This window comes from Camponotus vicinus, unplaced genomic scaffold (genome assembly GCF_025532165.1).
Source record: "Camponotus vicinus isolate PSW18456_S1 unplaced genomic scaffold, iyCamVici1.0 SCAF_12, whole genome shotgun sequence".
NCBI lineage: Eukaryota > Metazoa > Arthropoda > Insecta > Hymenoptera > Formicidae > Camponotus > Camponotus vicinus.
In genome coordinates, this window is record NW_028141948.1 from 14,876,378 (window position 1) to 14,902,354 (window position 25,977).

At 35.6% G+C, this 25,977-nt stretch overlaps 3 protein-coding genes across 3 annotated transcripts in view; 2 read left to right on the forward strand and 1 right to left on the reverse strand.

The window, feature by feature from the left end:
* Positions 1–2: 2 nt before the first annotated feature.
* Positions 3–5,292, forward strand: LOC145963261 (lysosomal alpha-glucosidase). Its single transcript, XM_083085004.1, has 18 exons — positions 3–177; positions 525–1,090; positions 1,189–1,503; positions 1,593–1,750; positions 1,897–2,071; positions 2,154–2,244; positions 2,349–2,517; positions 2,581–2,650; positions 2,757–2,861; positions 2,952–3,209; positions 3,295–3,497; positions 3,589–3,696; positions 3,778–3,955; positions 4,041–4,189; positions 4,251–4,335; positions 4,434–4,704; positions 4,786–4,985; positions 5,081–5,292. The coding sequence occupies exons 2-18, from the start codon at positions 575–577 to the stop codon at positions 5,192–5,194; spliced, it is 3,165 nt and encodes a 1,054-aa protein (XP_082941130.1). The 5' UTR covers positions 3–177; positions 525–574; the 3' UTR covers positions 5,195–5,292.
* A 180-nt stretch (positions 5,293–5,472) lies between these two features.
* LOC145963262 (uncharacterized) lies at positions 5,473–16,117 on the reverse strand. Its single transcript, XM_083085005.1, has 2 exons — positions 15,952–16,117; positions 5,473–13,851 (listed from the first exon to the last, which is right to left on the reverse strand). Exon 2 carries the CDS (start codon positions 11,184–11,186, stop codon positions 8,844–8,846), a length of 2,343 nt encoding a protein of 780 aa, XP_082941131.1. The 5' UTR covers positions 11,187–13,851; positions 15,952–16,117; the 3' UTR covers positions 5,473–8,843.
* A 1,478-nt stretch (positions 16,118–17,595) lies between these two features.
* Ntan1 (N-terminal amidohydrolase 1) overlaps positions 17,596–25,977 on the forward strand; it is a 50,798-nt gene continuing 42,416 nt past the window's right edge. Inside the window, exons 1-3 of the mRNA XM_083085009.1 lie at positions 17,596–17,851; positions 18,110–18,251; positions 18,984–19,751. The gene's annotated coding sequence lies outside the window, so the exon portion shown is untranslated. The remainder of the gene's footprint in view (positions 17,852–18,109; positions 18,252–18,983; positions 19,752–25,977) is intronic.

A 25,977-nucleotide genomic window follows, 5' to 3' on the forward strand; every position in this document is an offset into this window, starting at 1 on the left:
ATATCGGACTTGTGCCGAGTTCGTAAAGCGCATATGCGCGTATGTACCTATAGTATGCGTCACGTATACTGTAAGGAAATGCGCGCCTATGCGCTTTACGGAATTCGGCCTATGTGTCATAAGAGATCGTCGACTGCTCGAAGTACAAGATCGTCTGTCCGAAAATAATTTTTTAATGTAAGTTCTATATAATATATACACAATGTGAAATTTTTTTTATAAAAATATATAATACTTATTCGTATAATGTAATATTAGATGTAAAGAGGTTATGATTTAATATTTTATTAACACTTATTTTTGTGTGTGTGTGTGTGTGTGTGTATATATATATATATATATATATATATATATATATATATATATATTTCTCACCAAAGAAAAAAATCTAAAAATATAATTCTTGTGTAAGATTGCGTTTATTGCAGATATTTATTATTTTTTTGTAAAATTTTTGTTAATAATTTTGAGTATAAATGCATTCTTATTTCTTAAAATGTCTGTAATATCTTTATTATTTTCAGACGCAACAATTTAAAAATTGTGACAATTTTGATACATGATTTAATTTAGAATGACTCATGCAAAAAATGGGCTCAATGCCCCTAAAAAACCAAAGTATAATACAGTGGTTAAAGATTACTCAAACAATATTGTGACAGAAATTGATAATTGTAAGATTATGATGCCGAACAAAGAATCTTACAAATTAACGAGAAAAAATCATGAAACAGAAGCATTAAACTCTCTTGAAAATAATAACAATGAGAATGATAATGCAAATAGTATAAGAATGAAGCAAATAATGATAATATTATCCTTTGCGTGTGTCATGATTTTATTTCTATGTCATCTCAGTTTTCCAATTTTGTCTATGATTACAAATTCAATGCTCACCACCATGAATGATTATAGTGTAAAAATACAGTTTACAATTTTTATACCTAACAATACTGACAAAAAGACAGAGTACCAGCATATATTAGTGGATACTTTTGATACTGACATTGAACAACAAAAGTATGATTATAAAGTAGTACTTTTAAGGAAAGAAAATTTATTTGAACAAAACACTTTTAATAATACTCAAGTAAGTAAATAAAATCTTTTTGTTATAAAAAAAGTTAATATTAATCATTATATGTTATGTATATTCTGTTTACTTATCATACCATTTATCTTTTGAAGCAATGCACCAATATTCCTGAAATATTACGCTTTGATTGTCACCCAGACGATGGAGCATCGCAACTTTCCTGTACAAATAGAGGATGTTGTTGGAATCCTATTGACAGAAATAAAATTACAGGACATGAGCCACTAGCTATTCCTTATTGTTATTATCCTCAGGATTGGAATCTGTATAAATATATCAATCAGAGTAGAGATGGTAGTGATTTCTTAGGTTTTCTCAAGCAAGAGAAAGAATCTCCTTATAAGAATGATGTCCCTCTTGTAAAGATAGAGGCTACAAGTATAGACAGTTCAATCCTGCGTGTAAAAGTAATAATAAATATTTATAGAATATTTTGCTTTTATATCGCACACTATAATATAATAAAAAATTATTCTGGAATATCTTTAATTTTTAGATGTATGATCCCTTGAAAAACCGATATGAACCACCATGGCCAATTAGATCAGATCCAAAACCATTTTTATCCAAAATTACCAACACAACATATCAATTTAACAGTGATAATGTAAAACCTGGGTTTAAGGTCGACAGAGTTAGTGATGGAACAACATTGTAAGTATATATTATTTATATTGTATGTTCAGATATTAATATCTATAAAGTTTGCACAATTTAATCAAGTTACTTAACTTCAGTGCTAAATAAAATACGAATTATTTAATAGTATTATATTTAATAATTTATAATCTTACACTCAGATTTAATTCCATTGGGATTGGAGGTTTCATATTTGCTGATCAATTTCTGCAAATAACTACATTATTACCAACAAATAATATTTATGGTATTGGTGAACATAGATCAAGTTTAAAATTAAATACTAATTGGCAATCATTTACTTTATTCAACAAAGATCAACCACCAACAGAAAATGTATATTCCTCAATTTTATCCTACATACAAATGAATTGATGTTACATATTACAAATAATATTTTTTTTATTTCTTTAATTAGGCAAATTTATATGGATCTCATCCATTTTATATTGTTGTGGAGAATTCTGGAATGGCTCATGGAGTTTTATTTTTAAACAGTAATGCTATGGGTAAGTTATCTTTATAATAAGTATATAATATTCTCATTATTTTGAAATATATGAATAATCTCATTATTTTGAAATAATGTGAATATGTGAATATTATCTTTTAGACGTGATATTGCAGCCTACGCCGGCTATAACATTTAGGACAATTGGTGGTATTTTCGATATCTATTTTTTCTTGGGACCAACTCCAGCTGATGTTGTAAAACAATATTCTGAGATTGTGGGTAAACCATTCATGCCACCTTATTGGTCTCTTGGCTTCCACTTATGCAGGTATTATATAATTAAAATAACATTTTTGATATGATAGTTAACAATATTCTCTATGTTGATCAGATTTGGATATGGAACCTTAGAAGAAACTAAAGCAGTTTGGAACAGAACAAGAGCAGCTGGAATTCCATTTGTAATATTTGCTATTTTACAAATAACATGCTATTGTTTATAAAACATTTTAAGATATGAAAACAAATTATAAATTATTATAAATATTGTACTTATTTTATTTATAGGATACTCAATGGAATGATTTGGATTACATGGACAAAAACAATGACTTTACATATAATAAAAAGAAATTTAAAGATTTGCCTAAATTTATAGAAGAAATTCATTCAGTATGATATATTAATATATACAATATTTACAAAAGATTATTACACAATCTTACAGTCGCAAATACATCACAACAATTTCTTTTATTTTAGGTAGGAATGCATTACATTCCTTTAATAGATGCTGGTATATCCGCTTCCGAAAAAAATGGTTCTTATCTACCATACGACGAGGGAATAAAACAGGATATATTCGTAAAAGACGGTATAACGTCTAAACCTTTTGTTGGCAAAGTCTGGAATTTAGTCTCCACGGTGTGGCCCGATTTTACAAATCCTGAAACGATGGAATATTATGCAAATATGATGGGCAATATGCACGACAGTTTTGCATATGATGGTGCATGGATTGTAAGTCTCGACTCATTTAAAAAAATTTTCTTCATATTTTTAAAAATTATGCGATGATTATTCAAAAACTATTCCAATTACTCAGGATATGAATGAACCATCCAACTTCTATAATGGTCATAAAAACGGTTGTGTGTATAATCATCTGGATTATCCCGAATATTTACCCAATGTTGTCGGAGATTTGCTCGCTACAAAGACTTTGTGCATGAATGCAAAACATTATTTAGGATCTCATTATGATCTTCACAATACTTATGGAATAAGTCAAGCGATTACAACAAATTAGTAAATAGAAATATAATTCACATAATCTTATTCCTAATTTTACAAGAGAACTTATTTTATTTAAAGATATATTATCTTAAATTATGTGCAGTGCCCTCAGGAAAATCAGACAGAAGAGACCATTTATAATTTCACGTTCGACGTGGGTAGGACACGGTCATTACGCTGGTCATTGGACGGGTGACGTTTATTCAACATGGTAATTTCAAGATATATTTTGTAATATATTTCACTATATAATTGTACTCTTTGTTTGCTAATTAAAAATTTGTTTTATTAGGCATGACTTAAGAATGGGCATTCCAGCTATTTTGTCCCTTAATTTCTATCAAATTCCAATGGTGGGCGAGGACATTTGCGGTTTTAATGGAAACACAACTATAGCGTTGTGCAATCGCTGGATGCAACTTGGTGCTTTCTATCCATTCTCTCGAAATCATAATTCAGACGATACAATTGTGAGAGAATGCCGAAATATGAATTAATAATAGAATTATTGAAATATTTTCTACATAATGTATATATGTAAATGTTTATATACAGGAGCAGGATCCAGTTGCAATGGGAGACTTGGTTGTACAATCGTCAAAGAACGCTCTCAAAATACGTTATCGACTTTTACCATATTTATATACTTTATTCTTCAGAGCACATAGATTCGGTGAAACAGTGGCACGTCCATTATTTTTTGAGTATGTATCAGTATCTTGTTTTATATATATTCTACATTGTACTAATATATATGTGATATAGGTTTATCGATGATCCAAAGACTTACGACATTGATACGCAATTTCTTTGGGGAAGTGCGCTTATGATTAATCCAGTTCTTGAAGAAGTAGGCTCTTCATCTTTATTTAATTATTTACTTTATTATTCGCAAATAAGATGCTTTGATATTTTTTAAATTTTGTATATTACTTAAATATTTTACAGGATAAAACTAATATAGCTGTTTATGTACCACATGGCCTATGGTATGATTATTATAGTCTTGATTCCTTCTTTTCCATTGGAACATATTATACATTATCTGCACCAATCGATAAAATACCATTATTGATTCGTGGAGGCTCGATTCTTCCAGCACAGAAGCCGGGTGCAACAACCACAGAAAGCAGAGAGAATAATTTTGAATTGATAGTGTCATTAAATGAAGCTGGGAATGCCGAAGGAGAACTGTATTGGGATGATGGTGATAGTATAGGTGTGTAATATATTTTATATATTGCACAATTAAATGGATGTATATCCTGATAATCTTTTCAATTACATTTCTAATTTACAGATTCCATAAAAAAGGAGGAATATTTGTGGTTATCTTTCACTGCAAACAAATCCAGCTTACTCAACATTAAAATGGATGGTTCTTTTTTTAATAAAGAGGTGATTCTTGGGAAAGTTCAGATTTTAGGAATAAAAGAACAAGTGACCAAAGTATTTCTAAATCAAAATGAGATAGGATTTAAATACGATTTTTTTACATCGGTAAGTTTTACAATTATAAGTATTTGAAAATAATAAAATGAGATATATTTTAATAGAGAAACATATTTTTTTTTAATATCCAAAAATTATTTCAGAGTCTGAGTATCACTGGCCTGCAAGTGGACATGAGACAATTATTTGTATTTTATTGGTTCTATGAATCTCAAGAATACAGTGACACAGAATACTCTAATTCTAATTTCATATAAATTTTCTCGATTATGCATGTAAATCTCATAACTCTTATAAATACTAACTACTGCAACATTTGTGATATATGTTTAAATAAAAATATATTTACATATAAGTTTGTTATACATATATGAGTGATATGTATTTTAAACGTATATTTTAATATCATACGTATTAAGTATCATACTTTGAGATACATTTTTTCTCTTGAATAAAAAAATGTGAAAACATTTGTTACTGTTTGTATAATTGTGGAATAACATAAAAATCACATTGATTAAAGGAGACAAGCGAGTAAAGAAACATGTTTATTCAAATTGTCTTCTCTCATATACAATATACATATATAAATATGACTATTATTTATGGCACTAAAGAAAAACAATGGTATTCTAATTTTAACTGTAAAAATATGAGAAGAAAGTAATGTCGTAATGATAATGTAATTTGGTAATTTCGTAGGAAAATGATGTGAACAATAAAATTCGCAGAGAAACGTATAGAACATGGACCACATCAATTTCGCGAGCGTTATTTATTTGCTTTGGCACCACAAAGTCATCGAAGAGTACAAGCTTCAAGTTAAGAAGTATGGGAAGCCACGCGTCTCCCATTGACCATTCGAGACGACTCTTCTTTGACCTCGATCTATATTCAAAATGCACTCCGACCCTCATTTGCATTCGCGCGAGTTAAAGCGAAGAGATTTCGATCTTCCGAATAAATTTGAAAACGCCAGTCACACTGCATACGCCATAGCTCGCGCTCATGTTAATACATTAAGGTGCGTCACACGCATAAATAAAAGCGCCGCTTGTACAGACGGTCCTCGTTTTACAGACGCACAATACGCAAAATACATCTTGATATATCGCTGTTAATAATAAAATTGAAATTATATCAAACATAACGGTAAATACATAATATATTTGGCAATGAAAAAGTAACAAAGTCTTTATCTTTGGATTCGACATCATATCTCGATCGTTTAGCGTATCGAAAGACGAAAAAACAGAACGAATCGTTCTCCTATAATAAGTTTTGAAATTTCGAACGACTACATTGCATAAAATAGCACCTGCACGTCGATTGCAGTATTTTTGACTATTCTTAGCCGTACGATCGAGAAATATTCTAATGGTACGTCGAGGAAAGGAACTCTTCGTGTATATACGAAGTCATGTTGCTCAATTCTAAGAATATAAAGTTATTTTTGATTGTATGTATTAGTAACAATCATGGTCTATAAAAAGAATTTATATTAAATAATTATATATTTTGATAGTTTATATATTACTGCACGTAATATATTTTTTCATCAAGGCGATTACTTTTTTGCGATTTTTGGCATCTTTGAATTAAAATAAGATATGTATCGTGTTCCTCTCCCCTCGCAACCATCAGTTTATTAATATATGTATGTACATATATATACAGAATGTATCGGAAATTGATAAAAAAATTAGTAAAAATGGTACGATCAAAATGGAGGTGATTCCTCTCAAGCAAACATAAGTCGAAGATGTAGAATACTTTGTTCGTACGTCGTATTTTTGTATTTTGTTTTTGAGAGAATTAATTAAACTAAACATATATACAGTTTTTATAAGCTTGAATAATCTCTAATAACTATATCATATGTCATTAAATAACAACTATTTTAATACAAATAAAAAATACAACATTTCATTTAAACAAGCAATTTAAAATAATAAAAGATGTGCACTGAAGAAATTATTTATATTTTGGATGAGAGAGATGTGTATTTTGACAATTGATATAATTAAGTATAATATTCTATTGAAAAAAATAATCTTATATATTATATACACATAACTCTTTTCTCCGCAATATATAATTTAAATTATTTTAAATAGTTTTACTAAACATAAGATAAATATTTTTTATTTAGATATTAATAATCCATCAAGATTCATATATATATAATAAAAAAGATATTATATATGTATATGAGAGAAGACTGAGATAACATGTGATAGAAGATTATTAAAAGTCATTTAAACTTAAAAGAAATATTGCGTGTTATAAATTTTTCAACTTTTAAAGAGAGTTGATTTATTTTTGACAAAACTTTGTACGAAAGAAGTTAGTTTACATGTTCAATTTATTTTTACACAAGAAATCACTTCCATTTAAATTGTATTATAATTTCCGATATATTCTATGTGTGTATATATGAATGTATATGGATATATCTTTTTCTCAATGACTAATATTATACTAATCTTGCAACCTTCGTTCATTATTGTCTGTTCACATTTACTTACAACTATCTAAAGTGATGGCAATGACGCAACATGTTTGCTCATCCGCGGCCAATCAAGCCGTATCGTTAATTGCGCGCGAGCGCATAAGAATGAGATAAATAACGAATAATAATGTCAACTACAAACGGGAACGTCGCAGGACAGTTTTCTAGACGTGCCCGTGAACACATAACAAAAATCTCATAATATAATATTCAATTTATAAATATGTATGTATATAATAGATATACAATATATATATGTGTGTATATTTTTATAAATATGTAAGGATAATAACGATTGCATGTGTGAAAGAACATACGCATAATTATGAATGACTCGTAATAGCCTCGTTTTTTTTGGTATACGGTTGACGAACGTGTGTGCTTACGATTACGATAAAATGTAAGTGCAAAAATGCAAGCCTCCGTTGTATTTTTTTACTAATGTGCATTTGTATGTATATGTATGCTTTAACAAATATGGCAAGAGAACATCTAACTCTACTTCAGTCGTGTAAAATCGCGTAAAGAAGCGCGGTGCGTGATTTACTTGTCGTTTGAGAAAAACACGTGTGCTTTCTTTGTATCGATTTTTTCAATTCAACAACGCGCTACTCTTCGTTAGTTTACTTTACGCTATAAATAAAATGACGGATTTATATTTTACTTTAGCTTCTAAACAATACGGTATACTCACTGGTTCAGTATGGCAAGTGTTACAACACATGGCACCACAGGAGATTATTTAACACTTTTGTGTTAATTATTTTATATATATCACACGGAAAAACACTGTGAAATGTTACGCATTTCCCAATTTCGAATAGTAAAAAAAGCTTATGTAAAAAGGAAAAAGATAGTGAGAAAAACTATATATATACGCACGTCAATAGATTTAAATCTAGCTTTGATTGTTTCATTCTTCATTAATTGATTAAAAATGACCCACTAGTCCTTGCGTGTAAAAGAATTCGTTATTAGTTTCGTTAAGAATAACGAAGATGTAGAGATCATATCAATTGATCGCTGCAATGCTCATTATCACTTCCTAAAAGATTTTTCTAATGAATTATGAATTGAAAAAAATGTAAAAATAAAATATATATATGAAAAATCGAATGTTTAATAACGTTAAAGATATCAAAGTATCAAGAAAAAGTTATGAAAAGTTATAAAATGTTAGATGATTCGAACTATAAATGATTGAATTTTGATATAAATTTTGATACGACTAAAACCGAGAGAATACACAGAGAAAAAAAGCACTTATTGAAACATTCCATTGTTTGTATAAAAATGTGCGAGATGATTTTAAACTGGTCTGGATTTTGCTCTCATGCCGAAGATAATAAAATGAAGGAAGATAATAAAATTATTGCTAGCAAACGAATGTATATTTACGTAGCCGTGAGTGCTTCCAAAATATCCTCTGGCGATTTTTTCATCCTACGGAAATTCTCCCAGTGTTCCTTCGGCACCGTCCACTCCAAGAAGATCTCCAGGTTTCGGGTGAGAGCCTCGAGCTCGGACAAACCATCCCCCGTGACCGGTTCCTTACCAGCGGACACCAGCGAGTCTTGAAGAACATCATCGATGAGACGTTTACCGAAGCCGAGCTCGTCCAATCGCTCCTGCTTGCTGATCCTCTTGAGCAGCACCGCTAATAACAACCGCATCTTTTCCACAGTCATCAGTTTATACTTTGCGGTGACCGAGTTCTTCTCAACAATCTCGGGTCCGCCGATCGGTTTGCTGGCAACACCGTTACCGTCATCTTCCACTTCCATCTCCGGATGGCAGGTCTTCTCATGATTTTCCAGATCGCTCTTGATTCTAAAAAAACTCTTGCACCGTTTACAACCGTACGGATCATTCCTACCGTGTATGCACTTCATGTGCTTCTTCCAATGCGGCAGCTGAGTAAACCCGGCGTTGCACTCGGAGCACTTGAAGGGTCGTTCGCCGGTGTGACGGCGAGTGTGCAGTTTTAGGGCGGTCGAGTGAGCGAAGGCCTGCCAACAGACGAGACAGCGGAAAGGCCGCTGACCAGAATGGGTCCTCTGGTGCACCGTCAGCTGGGATTTTTGAGCGAATCGCTGGCCGCATGTGGCACAGCCGTGCGGACGATCGCGTGCATGCGTCCTCATGTGCTGCGGCAGGTGACCCTTGAAAGTCTTGTTGCAGATTGCGCAGAGGAATGACTTGACGTCGCGGTGTAAGCACTCCAGATGCTTCTTCAGGGCGTCACGGCGCACGAAGGCGCGTCCGCATAGATCGCACTTGTGATCCTTCTGGCCGTTGTGACGCTTCACATGGAGAGACAGATTTGCCGCGCAGGTAAAGCTGTTGGAACACAAGCCGCAACGGAACGGCCTGACCTGGCTATGCGTACGACGATGCTGCACCAGTTGACCGCCTCGCGCAAAGCTTTTATCGCACTCTGGACACTTGTAAGGCTTGAAGCCGGTGTGCGTGCGCACGTGCAGTTTCAGCCGTTCCTTCAACGGAAATTCCTTGCCGCACTCGTCGCATTTGAACACCGGTCCGGCGCCGTGCACCACTTTGTAGTGATTTCGCAGACCACCGCTACCCTTAAAGCGCGCGTCGCATACGACGCAACAGTATTTCTTCTGAGGATTTTGCTGATCCTTCATCTGCGAATCTCTCTGCTCGATCTTTTTCTTCTTCTTTTTTCTCTTCGTCGTCTTCTTCGTTTCGATAGAATTGCATAGGGAGCTATCGCTACTCTCCGTGTTTATCGATGCGGCAGTGGAGGAGTTGCTAATATTCTCCGCGATTTTGAGTTTTTCGGAACCAACGACGTTGTTGTTCTCGCGCTCCAGCAGATAATTCGCTTGAATGATAGCATCGATCTTCAGTCTAAGCTCTTTCTCAGAATTTTCCTTCTCGATAGCTTCATCGATATTTGGTGTCCCACATTTTCCTTTCTCGCTGTTCTTGATGTTTTTAGCGAAACTTTTTTTCCGCCTAACAGTTCCGTCGAATAAGTCGCCATCCGTAGTGGAATAATCCTTCTCGCAAAAGTCCTGCTGGATCTCGCGATCTTGGATCGCTTCCAATTCCTCCGGTTCCGAGCTCGAGCATGGCTCCAGCGGTTCTCGCCTATATACATATACTTCATCCTTAAAACAATCTCTTTTATCTAAATCCAAATACAACTGTTCGTCGACGTCCTCTTCATCGTAATCGGGCGCGAATTCTTCGTCGCATCCGACAGGGTTCTTCCTGATAGATTTCTCGTTCGTTTCATAATCGCTATCCCTGTCATCATCCTTCCTTTTGTTTGACCTCGCCAATTTTCTCTTTGGTGCTTTTCGAACGTTTTTCTTGCCGGTTCGTGTCTTCTTCGCGTTCTTTCCTATCGCCTCGTCATCATGTTTCTCTTCATCGGAGCCTGCGTCTTCAGCATTGTTCTTGAGTTCGCCCGTTCTTCTTCGACGAGCTTCCGCTCGTCGATGCTTACCGTTATTTTGACGTTCCGATTGATCGATGCTTTTGCAGAAGTTGTAATCCCGCAACTCGAAGCTTTCCCCGTCGCCGCAATCGCCTGAAAAACTTCTCAATGCTCTCAGAGCGTCAGTCGCATCACCGTCCTTGAAAATATTTTCCCTGATACGCGACTGTTTCACCGGTAGCAATTCGGTCAGCTGAACTTCCTCCTGCGGCTGCTCAGACCCGGCTACCTGGTTAAAGACTGTCTGCTGCTGCATGCTGATCATTATGTCTTGTCACAGGCAACGCGATCACGATATAACGCCTCGAGAGACTTCGACGCTCGACTTTGATTATCTCAGCATATTGTATGACGTGTCAGTTGCTCGGCTTTAGATAAGTCGCATCGATTGTTTTTCCCCCTGATCAAACTCATAAACACGCGTTACTACCCCGAAGAATTACATCGATAGATACGAAATTCGACATCGTTACATCGTGCAAGTCAAGATCAAATTTTCAGATAAATCTCGATAGTTCAGAAAATTATCTTTTATCGAGTCGCGATTGCTCGGAGCTTATCAATTTATTATGCATTATGATAATTCACCTCCGAATGAAACCGGATGAAACCGCCAGGCATCGATGTCGCTTCATGTCGCAATTAAATCCGGCGAACGCGACGCGATCGCGTTATCAGCGACGAAGCGAGACGTTCAATGAATTCGATCGGATCTGGATATCAAACTTCGTTTATTATTTAATGCCCTAATAACCACGCCGCGGTATCGTCAGTCCCGAACTGGTGGCAGCGGCGCTGTTATTCTCGAAGGAAACTCGGGATTCGTCTTTTATCGGCGCGAACGGCGACGAGGTCAGGCCGAGAAAGCGAGAGAGGCGAAGAGGAGAGGAGAAGATACGCACATACACGCGCACACAGGCGTTTATAAAACGCGAGTCCGCTTATCGCGCTCTTATCGTCCCGATATACCTCGCCTGCCCCCCTTTTCGACCGCCCGCGCCGGTTTTTCCCCGTCCCCCGACGACGGTGGCGAGTTCCGACGCGATGCCGAGCGAAGTCGAGCTCACCGCGAGATCGCACCCGGGCAGGGCAGCTCGGGCTCCCGGAAGTGCGGGCCAGTGCGGGCGTTGGAATCACCGTGTCGTACACCGGGGCCCAGCCGGCCTCTGCCAGGAGGATACCGGAAGTCTTCCCCGGACAGCGGCTGCGGCGGCCCGTTCCTCGTCGGCGCGACGATCGACTGACGACGGGGAACGAGAGGTTCCTCTTCCTCTTTCGACGCGGAGGACGCCGCTGCTCTCTTGGAGCGATTGCGCTCGCGCCTTTTTCCACGCAAGCGCAATCCTCGGTCGATATCAGCCCGATGCGCACCCCTCTCGACGGGGCACTTCTCTCCTCCCGTGTCTCTCTTTCTCCCTCTCTTCTTCTCTCTTCCTCGCCCGCTGAAGCTCCTCGCTCCCGCCACCCCGTCGCTCTTTCCGCGTTCTTCCAGACGGGTCCTCGGCCTCCCTCCGCACGACTGTCACCGCAACCCTTCCTTTCTTATGTCTGTGACCTCTCACCTTTTTCACCCTGTCATTCGCCTACTCGTCGCAGCATTTATCATCGCCTGCTTTACTTCGAGGCTAATTCGTTCTCGGAGATTTCCGAATAAGATCGCGCATTCGAAATGTGCTCCGTGACTTATCCCGGCTTTGGTTCTCATTGATTTTAAAGTATAAACGGCGTTCGAGTCTCCCTGGAGAGCGAGCTTATATAGAAGCTGTTGTTCTTTCTATGTATTATTATTGACAACTCTCGATAATTCTCGCTTCAGCAATCGATTGTTAATTTTTCCGATGAAGCATTATCTTAACTATTAATTACATCGTCGTATGAGATTCGTTTAACAGATATCAGAAAGTTATTTATGTTTTTCGAGATTTTATCTTTGATTGTATCAAAGTGAAAGAGATTTTCAATCTCTAGAGCGATGATTGAAGAGTTTATAGAAATCAGCAATGTGCGCTTCGCGTTCGTCCTCTCGCTTGTCTGTCGCATTGACTACGAAGACTGGATAAATCGTCCCTTTAGCGAAGAGGTCCTCTCACGCGTGTCGCTTCCTGCGGTCGCTGAATTGGAAACGGTGACGCGACCGACCAACACCGCATCGATGTTACCGGGGAACTCGATCAACCCGTCGCAATTTTCGAGTCGCTATCCTACATCAGATCGATATCGCCTAATAATGATTATGATAATTCGCAATGTAACGTCGATTGCTTTTTCAAGATGTTTTCTCAGCTAATCCGTTTCTTTGCGCTTCTTTTTGATTTGCAGCACTTAAGTATAATCTCTAGTATTTCGATGACACTTGTACGATATTGTACTTTAATCGCGATTAAATCTTCGTCGATTCTTAATTATCTTATCTAATTAATTCAATATTGATAAAAAAGCGTCACGACCGATTTTTTCCAGATTTGATCTCGAATGATTGATTGCTCGCTTTTGTATCTTCGCTACTCCATTATAGTCAATAGAGTTGGAGTAGACTCTAGACAGGAACTTAGTATAGGATCGATTTTTCTTTGGTATGATATCACCGCGCAACGCCTCGTGAGGAGGATGACCGTCGAGATTCCTCTGTGTGAATCAGCTGGGTTATCTTGGTTCTATATTTACACGCTTTGGTTTGGTTTCGGTTGTACTCGTGTGCGTCGATCCTTATCTCAATCGAAGGTTTCTTTTCGCGCCGAATTATAGTCTTCTTTCTTCTTTCTATCTTTCTGACTAGACGTTGACGAGTAAAGGAAGTATGGATATTAGCATGTTAATCGGCTATCGATATCGAGAGAAAATGAGGATGAATTTGTGCGTATGTTAATATGTTTTAGCCACTGCGTAGTATTCCGACTCTGAATCCTGAATTAGCGGAAACCCGTCACCATCTGAAAGAAATTAGAGACACGGAGGCAATTCTTTGCTAGTTGCAATTAGCGATATTAAATTACACATTCCATTGATAATACGATAGTATTGTTTATGTTTATTGGATATTAGACAAACACAGAAAAATATTACGACGAAATAAGCGCTTTAAGAATTACGACAATTAAAATGCAGTTAAAAAATAACTTTGCTTAGATAACATAATTAATATTATTGTCAATTTTAATATTATTCTATTATTTAATTATTACAATAATTCGAATTATTTATAATTTAAATTAAATTTTATTTTTTACTAATAACAAAAGCATTTTAACTTCAATTTTAATAAATATATCAATATTTTTCTTTAGAATTTTAATAGCGATAAAGATACAAATAACAAATTAAACTTCATATAATAAAATACTATATTATATTAAATTACATAATTAGTTTTTTAACTGCATTTTGTGAAATATATCAGTAAAAAACAAATCGAAAATAAAACATTTAAATATTTTCCAATACATAACTAAAGTAAAAAAAAAATAAATGCGAAATCTGTCTCTCATATCTATATATAGGATGTTCAATTAATAAAGTTACAATTAATTGATTGATTATTTTATGAACTTATCGATGCCAACTCGATTTTGGTATAAAAATCAACATTTAATATTATGTACATTGAGACAAAAAATTGTAAATTTGACTAAATATTTTTAACTAATTATTTTTTTAATTAAAATATTAAAATATTTAAGTTAAATAGATGTCATATTAGATTTAATATGTCGTGTTTAATTTAAATACTTAAACATTATTTAGTCAAATTTACAATATTTTTCTCAGTGTGGAATAAAATAACGGAAAAAATATTTGAAATTCTTTTAAATCAACCCAAATAGGTAACACATGTTTCTAAAGGACATCTTATTATTTTTTAAACATTTTTAAGATTTTCTTTTCGTGCTGCCTGGGAAATTCTTACATTCTTGGAGCTTGAGAGAGTCGTGAAGAATCTGCGATATACTTTCGAATATTTTTAAAGCAGAAATTTTCGAAATTTTCTTCCCTGTGAAGAAAATAAAGCGTTCAAAAGACCGTTGAAAGGATCATTAATATTTTACACGGTTGATGGCGGGACACCTTGTATACGAGCACGCGGAGGCATTGATCGCGGAGGGCATTTACATTGCGCGATTGAAAGCTCGCACGCCTTTACGTGACCCGATCCGCTAACCGCGCCGATCAATTTTTGTCACCATCGTTGACGACGCGCGACGACGCTTGCGAGAAAAGTGGAGCAACCTGAGGAGTGCGACACGGCTAACGAGAAATATAAAGCGCTCGTTGTGCTAGGGTGATGCTTCGTTAACAAAATTGCATCGCACTCGGAAACGCAACTCGAGAAGAGATCTTTTGCCAACGTGTCTGAGGAAATTTTACATTTATATTTCATATAAGTAGTTTACTCAAAATGTATTTCTTTTATTAAATTTTAGTAAGATACTTAGATATTTATTTATATATTTATATCTTTATTTGAATAGAAAATAGTCGTTTCGCAATTTAACAGCAATTAAAGAAGCATTATTCCCGATATACTTATTCGATCAATGATGCTATAATTTTCGATACAAACATGACGTAATCGAGTCTAGGCTCACCGAAAAATTAAGCGAATATTTTGCGAATCATTTTTCAGTCTCACCACAAGATTCTTTCGCGTTTCAACTTTCCCGTGCGAGCTTTGTAACATTTTTCCCGATCTCGCGCATCTCGGCAGCTCGCATTCGATAACATCTTTCTCTCCCGCGTATACATATAGATTAGGCTCGCGGCACGTATGATACACGCGCGCACGCATACACACGCGGGATACACACGCGCGTTGCTCCTATTCCTCGCGGCCGTTGTACGTACGTGCCACGGATCTGTGCGCATTGAACTTACCGAAAGGCAACAGGGATCGCGGGATTTCGTCGGCGCGCCGCCGAAGCGCGCGATGTAGTTAGTTACCCGCGGCCGCCGCCGACAGGTGCGACGCGCACACGTGATATATTTGACAGGAGAGGAGGCGAACGTGGCCGCGGCCCGCGGCCGTCTTTACTCACCGGAGCGACTTGGACTCGAGCGGGCGGCTCGCCCCGATATCCGTCACGGCCGTCTCCACCCGGGGAAGAGGTTGCCTCGCGTCGCGCGTCTCCGACCCGACCCTACCCTCCGGCCGCCATCTTCGATGGCGCTTCAAGCTCCGCCGAGCTGAAGCTGAGCTCGACCGTCCCGGCGGGGCTCGAGCAGGGGGGTGAAGCCGCGACGACGACGACGACGACGACGACGCGACGATAATTCGAGCGATGGACGTTCGATGGCGCGAGCGGTTTCCGACGACGACAGATCGCACCCCGTAAAAATCCTCGCTTTTTGCTCTCTCCTTTTCGATAATTAAAACGACTTGTCTCCAAGGTTATATAATAAGTTATAAATTGTGTTATTTGAAAAGTAAAAGTTAAAGAAATTTGCGTTCTTTCTGGATATCTTGGAAATAAATTTATTTTTTCACTGAATTATTAAAAAAAAGATAAGAATGCGTAAGAAATTTCTATCACATCTTTGGAAATATGACTTTTATTTTCCATCGATTTAATTCTTGTTGAAAGTATTATTATTTGTACATTATTTTTATAAAGAATATATGTTCGTGCAAGCAGAAAGATATAAAAGTGGATGCACGATTTAAAAAACCTACACATATCATCGACTGATATAACAGATCTCTTTCAGAGATCAATATCGTTAGTAGATATAGTAGATTCCTGTCGACCGCGACAAACAATATGGTGATTTCACTTACACTCGCATAAATTGACGCGCAAAATAACACATGTTTTCATGACGTATCGCACGGGAGGGCGCAAAAATCTATAATTCTCTTATCTTGGATGACATCACGTCACTCCCAATAGGAAAGGCCTACGCTTTGATAAAATAAGTACGTACGAGCAAAGTAAACAAAAGGGATGCCATTAAGTAAGCTCGCATTAGCGGCGCGATTCCCGATGACTCACTTTGTCGGGCTTAAATAGCCGCCTCAGTTTTTATTGCGCGTGGGACCATAATATCCCTCTCGTGATCAATCTTGATGACGTCATTTCGATTCTACGCGAGATTATTGGTTTACATCAGATAACAGCGTTAATGAATAAAGATAGAAATAATCAATAAATTGCGACAACAGATTTCTCGATTCCTCGTTCTCTTTATTCTGTTTTTTCATTATATTTTATTATTACTTTATTATTGTTTATTATTTTTTATTATTATTTTCATTATTATTAGTTTTTATCATATTTTATTTTTTATCATTTTTTCATTATATTTTATTATTACTTTATTAATATTTAATATTATTATTTTCCATATTTATGCATATATTATTTTCCATATTTAAGTTACAAATATGTACTGGATAAAGAAAGAAGAAGAAATTTAAACATACGTAGTAATAATAAAACGCATCTACAATTATTATAATGATAACTGTACTTGATTTCTTGTTTGTGAAACATTTTATACAGCATTACAACACGCGATCCTCGTATTAAGCGCTTTTGAAGTATCAAATCTCGAAATGGAAGATTTTATCTCGGCTTCGGGAGAATCGCTCTAAATTGTCGGTAATCAAATTATCGCGCGTTTGATGCAGCGAATACTGTCTCGCGCATCTCGCATCGCATCACGGCAACTTCAAACGCATCGTATCGCGATAAGCGACCGCTTAACGTTCGCGATTACAGTCGGAGAGATTTGAACGCCAAAAAACCGCGCTCTCGCTCCTTCCTCGCCTTCGAAAGCCCGCTCGGGATCGTCGAGTCACTTGTCGCGCGCGTTTAGTGACTTCAACGCTTAGTGTTTTCATAGCCCATCAAATTGCGGTCATCTGTTTCTAGGTTACGTTTATCCGAATACACCTACGATCGCGCGTTATCGAGCGTGAGATAATAGACGGTTGAAGTAAGTATTACATTCGCGAGAAGGGAAAACATTTTTTATTCAGAGATGGACACGAAAATTCCGTCGCATAATTACATTGTAAATATTGTCCTAGAATAATTGGATAATATATAATTCACGATGTAGAAGAAGAGAGGAAGAGAAACGTTCAATTTAACGAAATATATTTTTCATTCCAAATATACTTGTATTTTTTTTACTATGACGCGAGATTAAGGATTAGAGCAATGATTGAAAATAATTCATTTAATCTTTCAGGTTAATAAACATTTGTCGATCCAAGCAAATGAGTGTGATTCTCACATTTATGATAATCCATCGCGGTATCGAGCGGAGATAAAAATTTCTCGCTGTCAGTATCAATCATGAATGATGACGCAAATTCGAATCTCTCAAAATGGTAATGGTAGCGCTGTTTTTTTTAATTTTCGTATCTTGTTACGTTTCTCGCTAATGATAATACATATGAGACACGCGTATGTTTACAATAATATATACACGAGAAAAAGAGAGAAAGAGACGCGTATGTTTATATTTACAATACGTTCATCTGTTTTTTTTTTTCATGAAAAAAACTGTTCGATACGGAATTATTTATCACGCAAAAACACGTCGTAGAAAAGTCTTCGAGTAAAGTGTTAGAGTTCAATTCATAAGAATAAATTTGATATGAATTATAAGTTTATAATAATGTGAGTACGTGTATAAGAATATAAGAGATGACAACCCTGGCGAAAATAAATATCGGAGCGTAAGTCGAATGTAAGGAAAGAGTAACAGAAGTGTAAACGAAGCTTCTAGGAGGCGTAAATTGAAACTTCGTTTACACTTTTGTTACTCTTTCCTTACATTCGACTTACGCTTCGATATTTATTTTCGCCAGGGAATAAAAAAAAACGTTCAAGATAAAGTAAAATCCACACAGTCCATGTATATTTGACATCTAATGTGTTTGAAATTGAAAACAAATGTTTTATGACCAAAGGATATTTCAATGTTTATTGTCCTCTAAATATATTTATTTCATTATGAATACATTCTTGTGAAAATAATCTTTTTATACATATGTCATACAATTAATATCTTTATTAATATTATCAAATAATATTTGATGTCGAATTTTTTCATTTAGATTAGAAATTTCTTCGGGCTACGCAAGGACGAAGTGACATACCGTGTCCTTTATGTCGTTTACTGAAGAAGGCTCAGTACAAGTAGAATAGTACCGCCGCGATGACACAAGGGGGCGCGAGAGCGCGACGACGAGCCGGCGAGGCGGCGGACGGAGCCGAGCGCGGCCGAGTTCGCACGAACGCGAGCTCCTGAGCGAAGTGAACATTTGAACCATAGACGCGCTCGACAGTACGCGGACAGTGTAGTGAGTGAACGTTGTCGCGCGCCGGGTTCGCGGATCTCGTCCATTTTTTGCTCAGCTGTCAAGCGCCCTACTCTCACGGCTGTGAAAGCGGTGCTTCGTGAGTGAACGCCCCTATAGTATAGTCAATATAACCTCTTTGTTTCGCTCTCCTCCCAAGACGCGAGTCTGTCTCTCTCTCTTTCTCTCTCTCTTTTGCGCGTTCGTCGTCCTTCTCTCTCTTCCGCTCTCGCGTACAATCTCCGTCTATCTCTACCGCGTTCGGTACGTCTCTTTCTCTCGAAGCACGGTACGCTCGATAATCGTCTACTCTCGCAGACAACGGTGACGTTCGTCGCGACACTGACGTTTTTGCTTTCAATCGCCCGCGTCGCGTGTGCGCCACCAGTTGCGTGTTGCGTAATCATTTTACAACAGCCCGTCTCGTGGGTACATCGGCCCTGCTCCCCTCCCCTCGATCGCCATCCGCCGAAGAGTTTGGTGCCACGATCCTTGGAATCTGACGTTTGGAGTGCGACATCACTGGTGAGTCTCTTAAAGCTTACATAAAAAATAAACGAAACACGAATATTCTTATTTTGTTATTCGAATTATTGAGAATGAGTTTTAAGTACATACAGACATATTAATTATTGTAATTTTGCAGTCAGATTGTTTTTCCTAATAATGTGATAACGTGTTTTTTTTTAGGCATTTAAGAGAGTATGTGTGTATGAATAATACAGAATTAAATATGAATAAATAATATACAGGCTTATTCGTTGGCACGTTTAAAAATGTGCAGCGAAATTACAATAATAATGTCAAGTTGAGGAAGTTAATGTTGGGAAGGTAATGACGGATTTATGAGAAGAAAGAATTGCTATTATTGCGGTTTTATTAGAGGAGTCACTTATGGATTTGATTTCGTGAAAAGTAACGATGAGCGAATATCTCTGAAATAATTTGAAATATTAGAATATTCGTTTTACGTTTCTATAAAAAATATGAAAAAGTATGTATGTATGTATTCTATAGTGATAAAAAAATTAATAAATCGTGACGATCTATATAAAAATTAAATATTAAATGTTGTTAGTTTTAAACAATATTTATCAGTTATTATTTTAAAAATGTAAATATATTTTTTTTTAATTTAAAGAATAGAAATGTACAAAATTAGAATAGATTTATTTGATACTTTGCATAATTAGAATAGATTTACATTTTGAAAGAAAAACAAACTCTTTATCGATCAAGTTTAGAAGAAGCATTGTTTTAAATATTTTGCAATTCATGTGTGTGAAGTTGGCATCTCAAGTCTCAGCATCTCACAAATAAACGTCAGATTTTGTTGCATCCAGCATAGTTCTACAGTTCCTGATAGGTTTTAACAATAGTTCCGTCGAATTAATTATAAATATTTAACTTTTAAAAAATGAGATGCCAACTTCCGAAAACATCCAACATCATCTCATCATATTTCAAATATCTGATCACAAAGCAGTAATATTCCGCAGAGTTCTATCGCCTACGCACATTCTGTCAATAGTTCTGACGATTAAACCTCGTAGAAAATAATTTGTCATCACAAAACATATTTACGCGTACAGGGGTGAGATGCTGGTCGTAAATCACAAGTTCTGACGATTTTAATTGTTTTTTATAGTAAATTGATACTTCCTCTTCACGGTAGAAAAGAGTTCTCGATGATACAGTTAATAATTAATTTTTTAAACAATTTAGAATCAACGATATGCCCGGCCTATACGTGTAGATATGAGATGCTATCCCTAAATCGGCAGTTCTAGCGATCTTAAATAATTTTTCTAGTAAATTAATATTCCCCCTTCACGCTTGAAAAGAGTTCTGGGCGATACAATTAGGATTTAATTTTTTTAAACAATTTAGAACCAACGAGATGCTCAGTCTATACGTATAGGTATGAGATGCTGGTCGTAAATCGACAGTTCCGGCGATTTTAATTGTTTTTTCTAGTAAATTGATACTTCCTCTTCACGGTAGAAAAGAGTTCTCGATGATACAGTTAATAATTAATTTTTTAAACAATTTAGAATCAACGATATGTCCGGTCTATACGTGTAGATATGAGATGCTATGCCTAAATCGGCAGTTCTAGCGATCTTAAATAATTTTTCTAGTAAATTAATATTCCCCCTTCACGCTTGAAAAGAGTTCTGGGCGATACAATTAGGATTTAATTCTTTTAAACAATTTAGAACCAACGAGATGCTCAGTCTATACGTATAGGTATGAGATGCTGGTCGTAAATCAATTAATAAAAAAATTAAATAAAAATTTACGACCAGCATCTCATACCTATACGTATAGGCTGAGCATCTCGTTGGTTTTAAATTGTTTAAAAAAATTAAATCTTAATTGTATCGCCCAGAACTCTTTTCAAGCGTGAAGGGGGAATATTAATTTACTAGAAAAATTATTTAAGATCGCTAGAACTGCCGATTTAGGCATAGCATCTCATATCTACACGTATAGACCGGGCATATCGTTGATTCTAAATTGTTTAAAAAATTAATTATTAACTGTATCATCGAGAACTCTTTTCTACCGTGAAGAGGAAGTATCAATTTACTAGAAAAAACAATTAAAATCGTCAGAACTTGTGATTTACGACCAGCATCTCACCCCTGTACGCGTAAATATGTTTTGTGATGACAAATTATTTTCTACGAAGTTTAATCGTCAGAACTATTGACAGAATGTGCGTAGGCGATAGAACTCTGCGGAATATTACTGCTTTGTGATCAGATATTTGAAATATGATGAGATGCTGTTGGATGTTTTCGGAAGTTGGCATCTCATTTTTTAAAAGTTAAATATTTATAATTAATTCGACGGAACTATTGTTAAAACCTATCAGGAACTATGCTGGATGCAACAAAATCTGACGTTTATTTGTGAGATGCTGAGACTTGAGATGCCAACTTCACACACATTTGAAATTCATAAAAGTTAAATTCATTAAATTATAAAATCTATATTTTATACTTATGATCGTTATATATAAGATCGTTACATTTAAGATGACAAGGAAAAATATTCAAGAACTTGTTGATTTTCAATTTTTTAAAATTGAAATATATGACTATATGTAATTAATGATTTTTAAAAAAGCTTAACAAATTTAAAGTAAAATATATGTCAGAATCTAGTCTTAATTCAAGAATTCCATGTTGAATTTGTGCTAATCAATTGCTTGAAACTCACTGCGAAATTAATTCATCGATGTGATTTAAAACTCAAAATTATTTTTTATAAAACATGCAGTCGTACAAAGATAATTGATTTGAGAAAAATATGTCGCTACATTTCAATCACATTTTATTGTGCAAAAATCCGATACTTTACTTGCAAAATACTTTCCTCTAATCATAAACATCAAAGGAGCATATACTCGTGACTCAAGATGGAACAAAAAAGTTGCGACGTGTACAAACAATGAAATAAAAAATCAGAAGCGACAAGCATAACAATTGCCGATTCACATATATTATTATTAAATTTTATTATTAAATATTAACAATGTATGTGTGTATCTTTTTATAGTGATAGCAAATGGAAATTTTAGGAATAAAATCGCTAAATTTTTTACTTCTCTTATCTAGTATGTGTGATTTTTATAAGTGCGGCAATTTTATAAAAATATAATATCCGCCATCTCTTTTATTATACATTGCGTGGGGAACTTTTCGAAGATAATGTACGTGTCGACATACACAATAGTGCACATAGCCACTCGCCATGTCGTGACTACAGTGGCACTTGCATATGCAGTATGCTCGTCGGCATGAAATTATCCAGTGGCCATCCTTTCGTTCTGTCTCCGGTGTCCCTTTTTTTTCCCTTTTTCTCCGAAACTTTTAAGAAGGAAAACTCTTCATTATTCTCGTCCGGTCTTCTCACAAATCTTCTTTGCGTTGTAGAATTTTAAATATTTTTTATTATTGACTCTTGAGGCACGAGCCATCGGAAATTGAATTGAATTTTATGACTGACTCTTTTCATATTTTAAATTTTATTATTTGGGGGAAAATAGATATTTCGAAATTATGTGTGTATATATTTATTATATATGTTAAATCTAAAGAGAAAAAGAGAGAATTTTATTTATATTACGATAAAATCATACAAATTTATAAAAAAATGTAAAATAAAGATTTCTTTCTTTCTCTCTACAGATTTTAATATCATATATAATAAATAAATTTTTAATTTTAGTTCAAAACGCGATTTAAATATTATTAAACAAACTTGTTCTTACGAAATCGTCTCTTCAAAATATGAAAAACGCGTCTCGTAACTTTATCATCGAAAAAAAAAAGATAAATATCTTAATCGCAATAACCGGCGACGATTTGTTGCCCCGTTGAAAACCGGAAGGAAGAGCATCGGACGAAGTGCAAGTACTTAACCTTGCCGCGACTTTCGAACCTCCGATCGAACGGGGTTCAAGGGGAAGGGTTATTAAAAGGCTCTCCCTCCTTCGCCGTCTCTCGAGTAGTCATTAAAAGCGGAATCGAATTGATCCACTGCATGTCGCTCGCGGTTCATAGTGTACGTGTACATACTCACGTTCATGGCAGTATCGCACGCTGCGATCGAATTTATTATAATCATTCGGCCGGAATATCGCGAAAGCGCGTGATGATTTCCTATCGAGGTGATTCTTTATCGCAATGCGAAATTTATAAAGAGGCATATATGCTCGATCAATCACGCTTCTCTTATAAGAAAACGCATTGATTATAGTAAATTCGCACAACGCTGTAAAATTATATTTTAATTTATTAATTTGTAATTTAATTTATTAATTTATAATTATACATTATATAGTTTATAATTATATATTATATATTTATAATTTATAATTTAATTCATAATTAAAATTAGCTGTTTGATATAGCAATTACATGACAGTTACAGATCATATCGTGGAAAGGAGAGCAAAATCATATTAATCTCTTACGTTCTCTCACTATGTGTATATGTGTTCTTTTTATGAAGATTTCTACTGTACAAAAATTAGATAATAATTATTTATAAACTATTTTTAAAAATATTAAATAAAGATATCAAATCAGACTTATTTAAATAAAAGATAGTTTTGCTTAAATAATTCTTAAAATCGAAAAATGATTATTTGCACGCGTTGCCTTAATTTCTTATCGCTTTATTTTTTATCAATAACTACCCTTCCATAGATGCACATTACGTCGCTAGTATTAAAGTAGAATCATCGAATGAATGATGGGTAAAGAGAGGGTAGGTTGGAAAGGCTGCCGTGGAATGATAAACATAGCTTTTGCGTGTACTTAAAACGCATGTGCGTGCATGTCTGCCTGCGTGTGTGTTGGTGAAGAAGGGAGACGATTGAGGTAGAACGCTAGAGCGCGAGAAAACCGAAGGGAAAAAGGCAGAAACGAAAGGGCGGCGTGTGCATGATGGGATAAGTGCACGTCTCTGACAAAACGCCGGGGTCCGTTTACGCACACGCACGCACGTAACACACGCACGCGCGACTCGGCCCCGACCGATCGACAGTCGGTCCCGCGGAGTCGTATTTATTAAGCATTTTTAGCGGCTCGATTTGCCCGCGCAATATTGTGGAACCGACAATTTCCGCGCCGGTCGATTATATTCGCGCCGAGATTCGCCGCGATTCCTGACAATGTGATGAGCGAGTGCATTCGTGGGAATCGCGATCAATCGGCACTCTTTGCCGCGAACCTGTTGCATCTTACCTCGCGTCTCAACTCGGAGTAGTTGAGGTAAATTCTGCATTATTTACCCCACAGCAATTGATATGCAGGTCGCACGGATTTTCCCTTTGTAATTTCCATAAATCTCTTTTTCATTAAGATTTTTTTAATACATTTATTTTGTATAAAAGTGCCTTTTTGTTTAATTTATTATTATTATTATTACAATAATAATAAATAATAAGTGCCTTTATAATAATAATAATAATAATAATAAGTGCCTTTTTGTTTAATTTATTATTATTATTATTATTATAAATTATTATAATAATAATAATAAATTAAACAAAAAGGCACTTTTATACAAAATAAATGTATTAAAAAAATCTTAATAATGTATATGCATGCACACATATATATGTAATGTTTTAAAAAAATTGAAATATGTTTGGGATATTTTGAATAATTATAGCATATTTTTTTATTACAAAAATTTGAAAAATTTAATCTTGATAATCCTTCTTCTAAGCTGCACATGGATTCGATGTACGTGTATGACATTAAGCATTTATCTTTACGACATATCGAATTAGTAGCGAGTCGCGGATTTCATTGCTATGTGCAATTTTTCCGAGTTATTATGATTGTGCGAATCATACGAGAGGAATGCAAGCGTAATTTACAAAAATTTCGAGAATCTCCGGGAACAGACTTGTACTTGCCATTTTGAATTTTGCCACGCAAGTCTGATTCATCCGGCAAAGCCGGGATTAGTCGTTACGATCTCTGTGATTATGACCTCGTCGGAACACGAAGTCTGAATAGCGTCTTCTTCAGCAGTTTGAATAGCTGACGACCGGCCGTGCGTTTCCGAGTATGCGCCGTGTGCTTTTTGCCTCGCGAGAAAATGCACCCGACACGCGTGCAAATCCAACGCGAACGGTATCGTGCCAATAATTGCGCGCAACTTAAGTGCACGCCTTGGTACCTGAGGACCGCGAGGAATTGCGAAATAATGAGCCCTCTTCGGA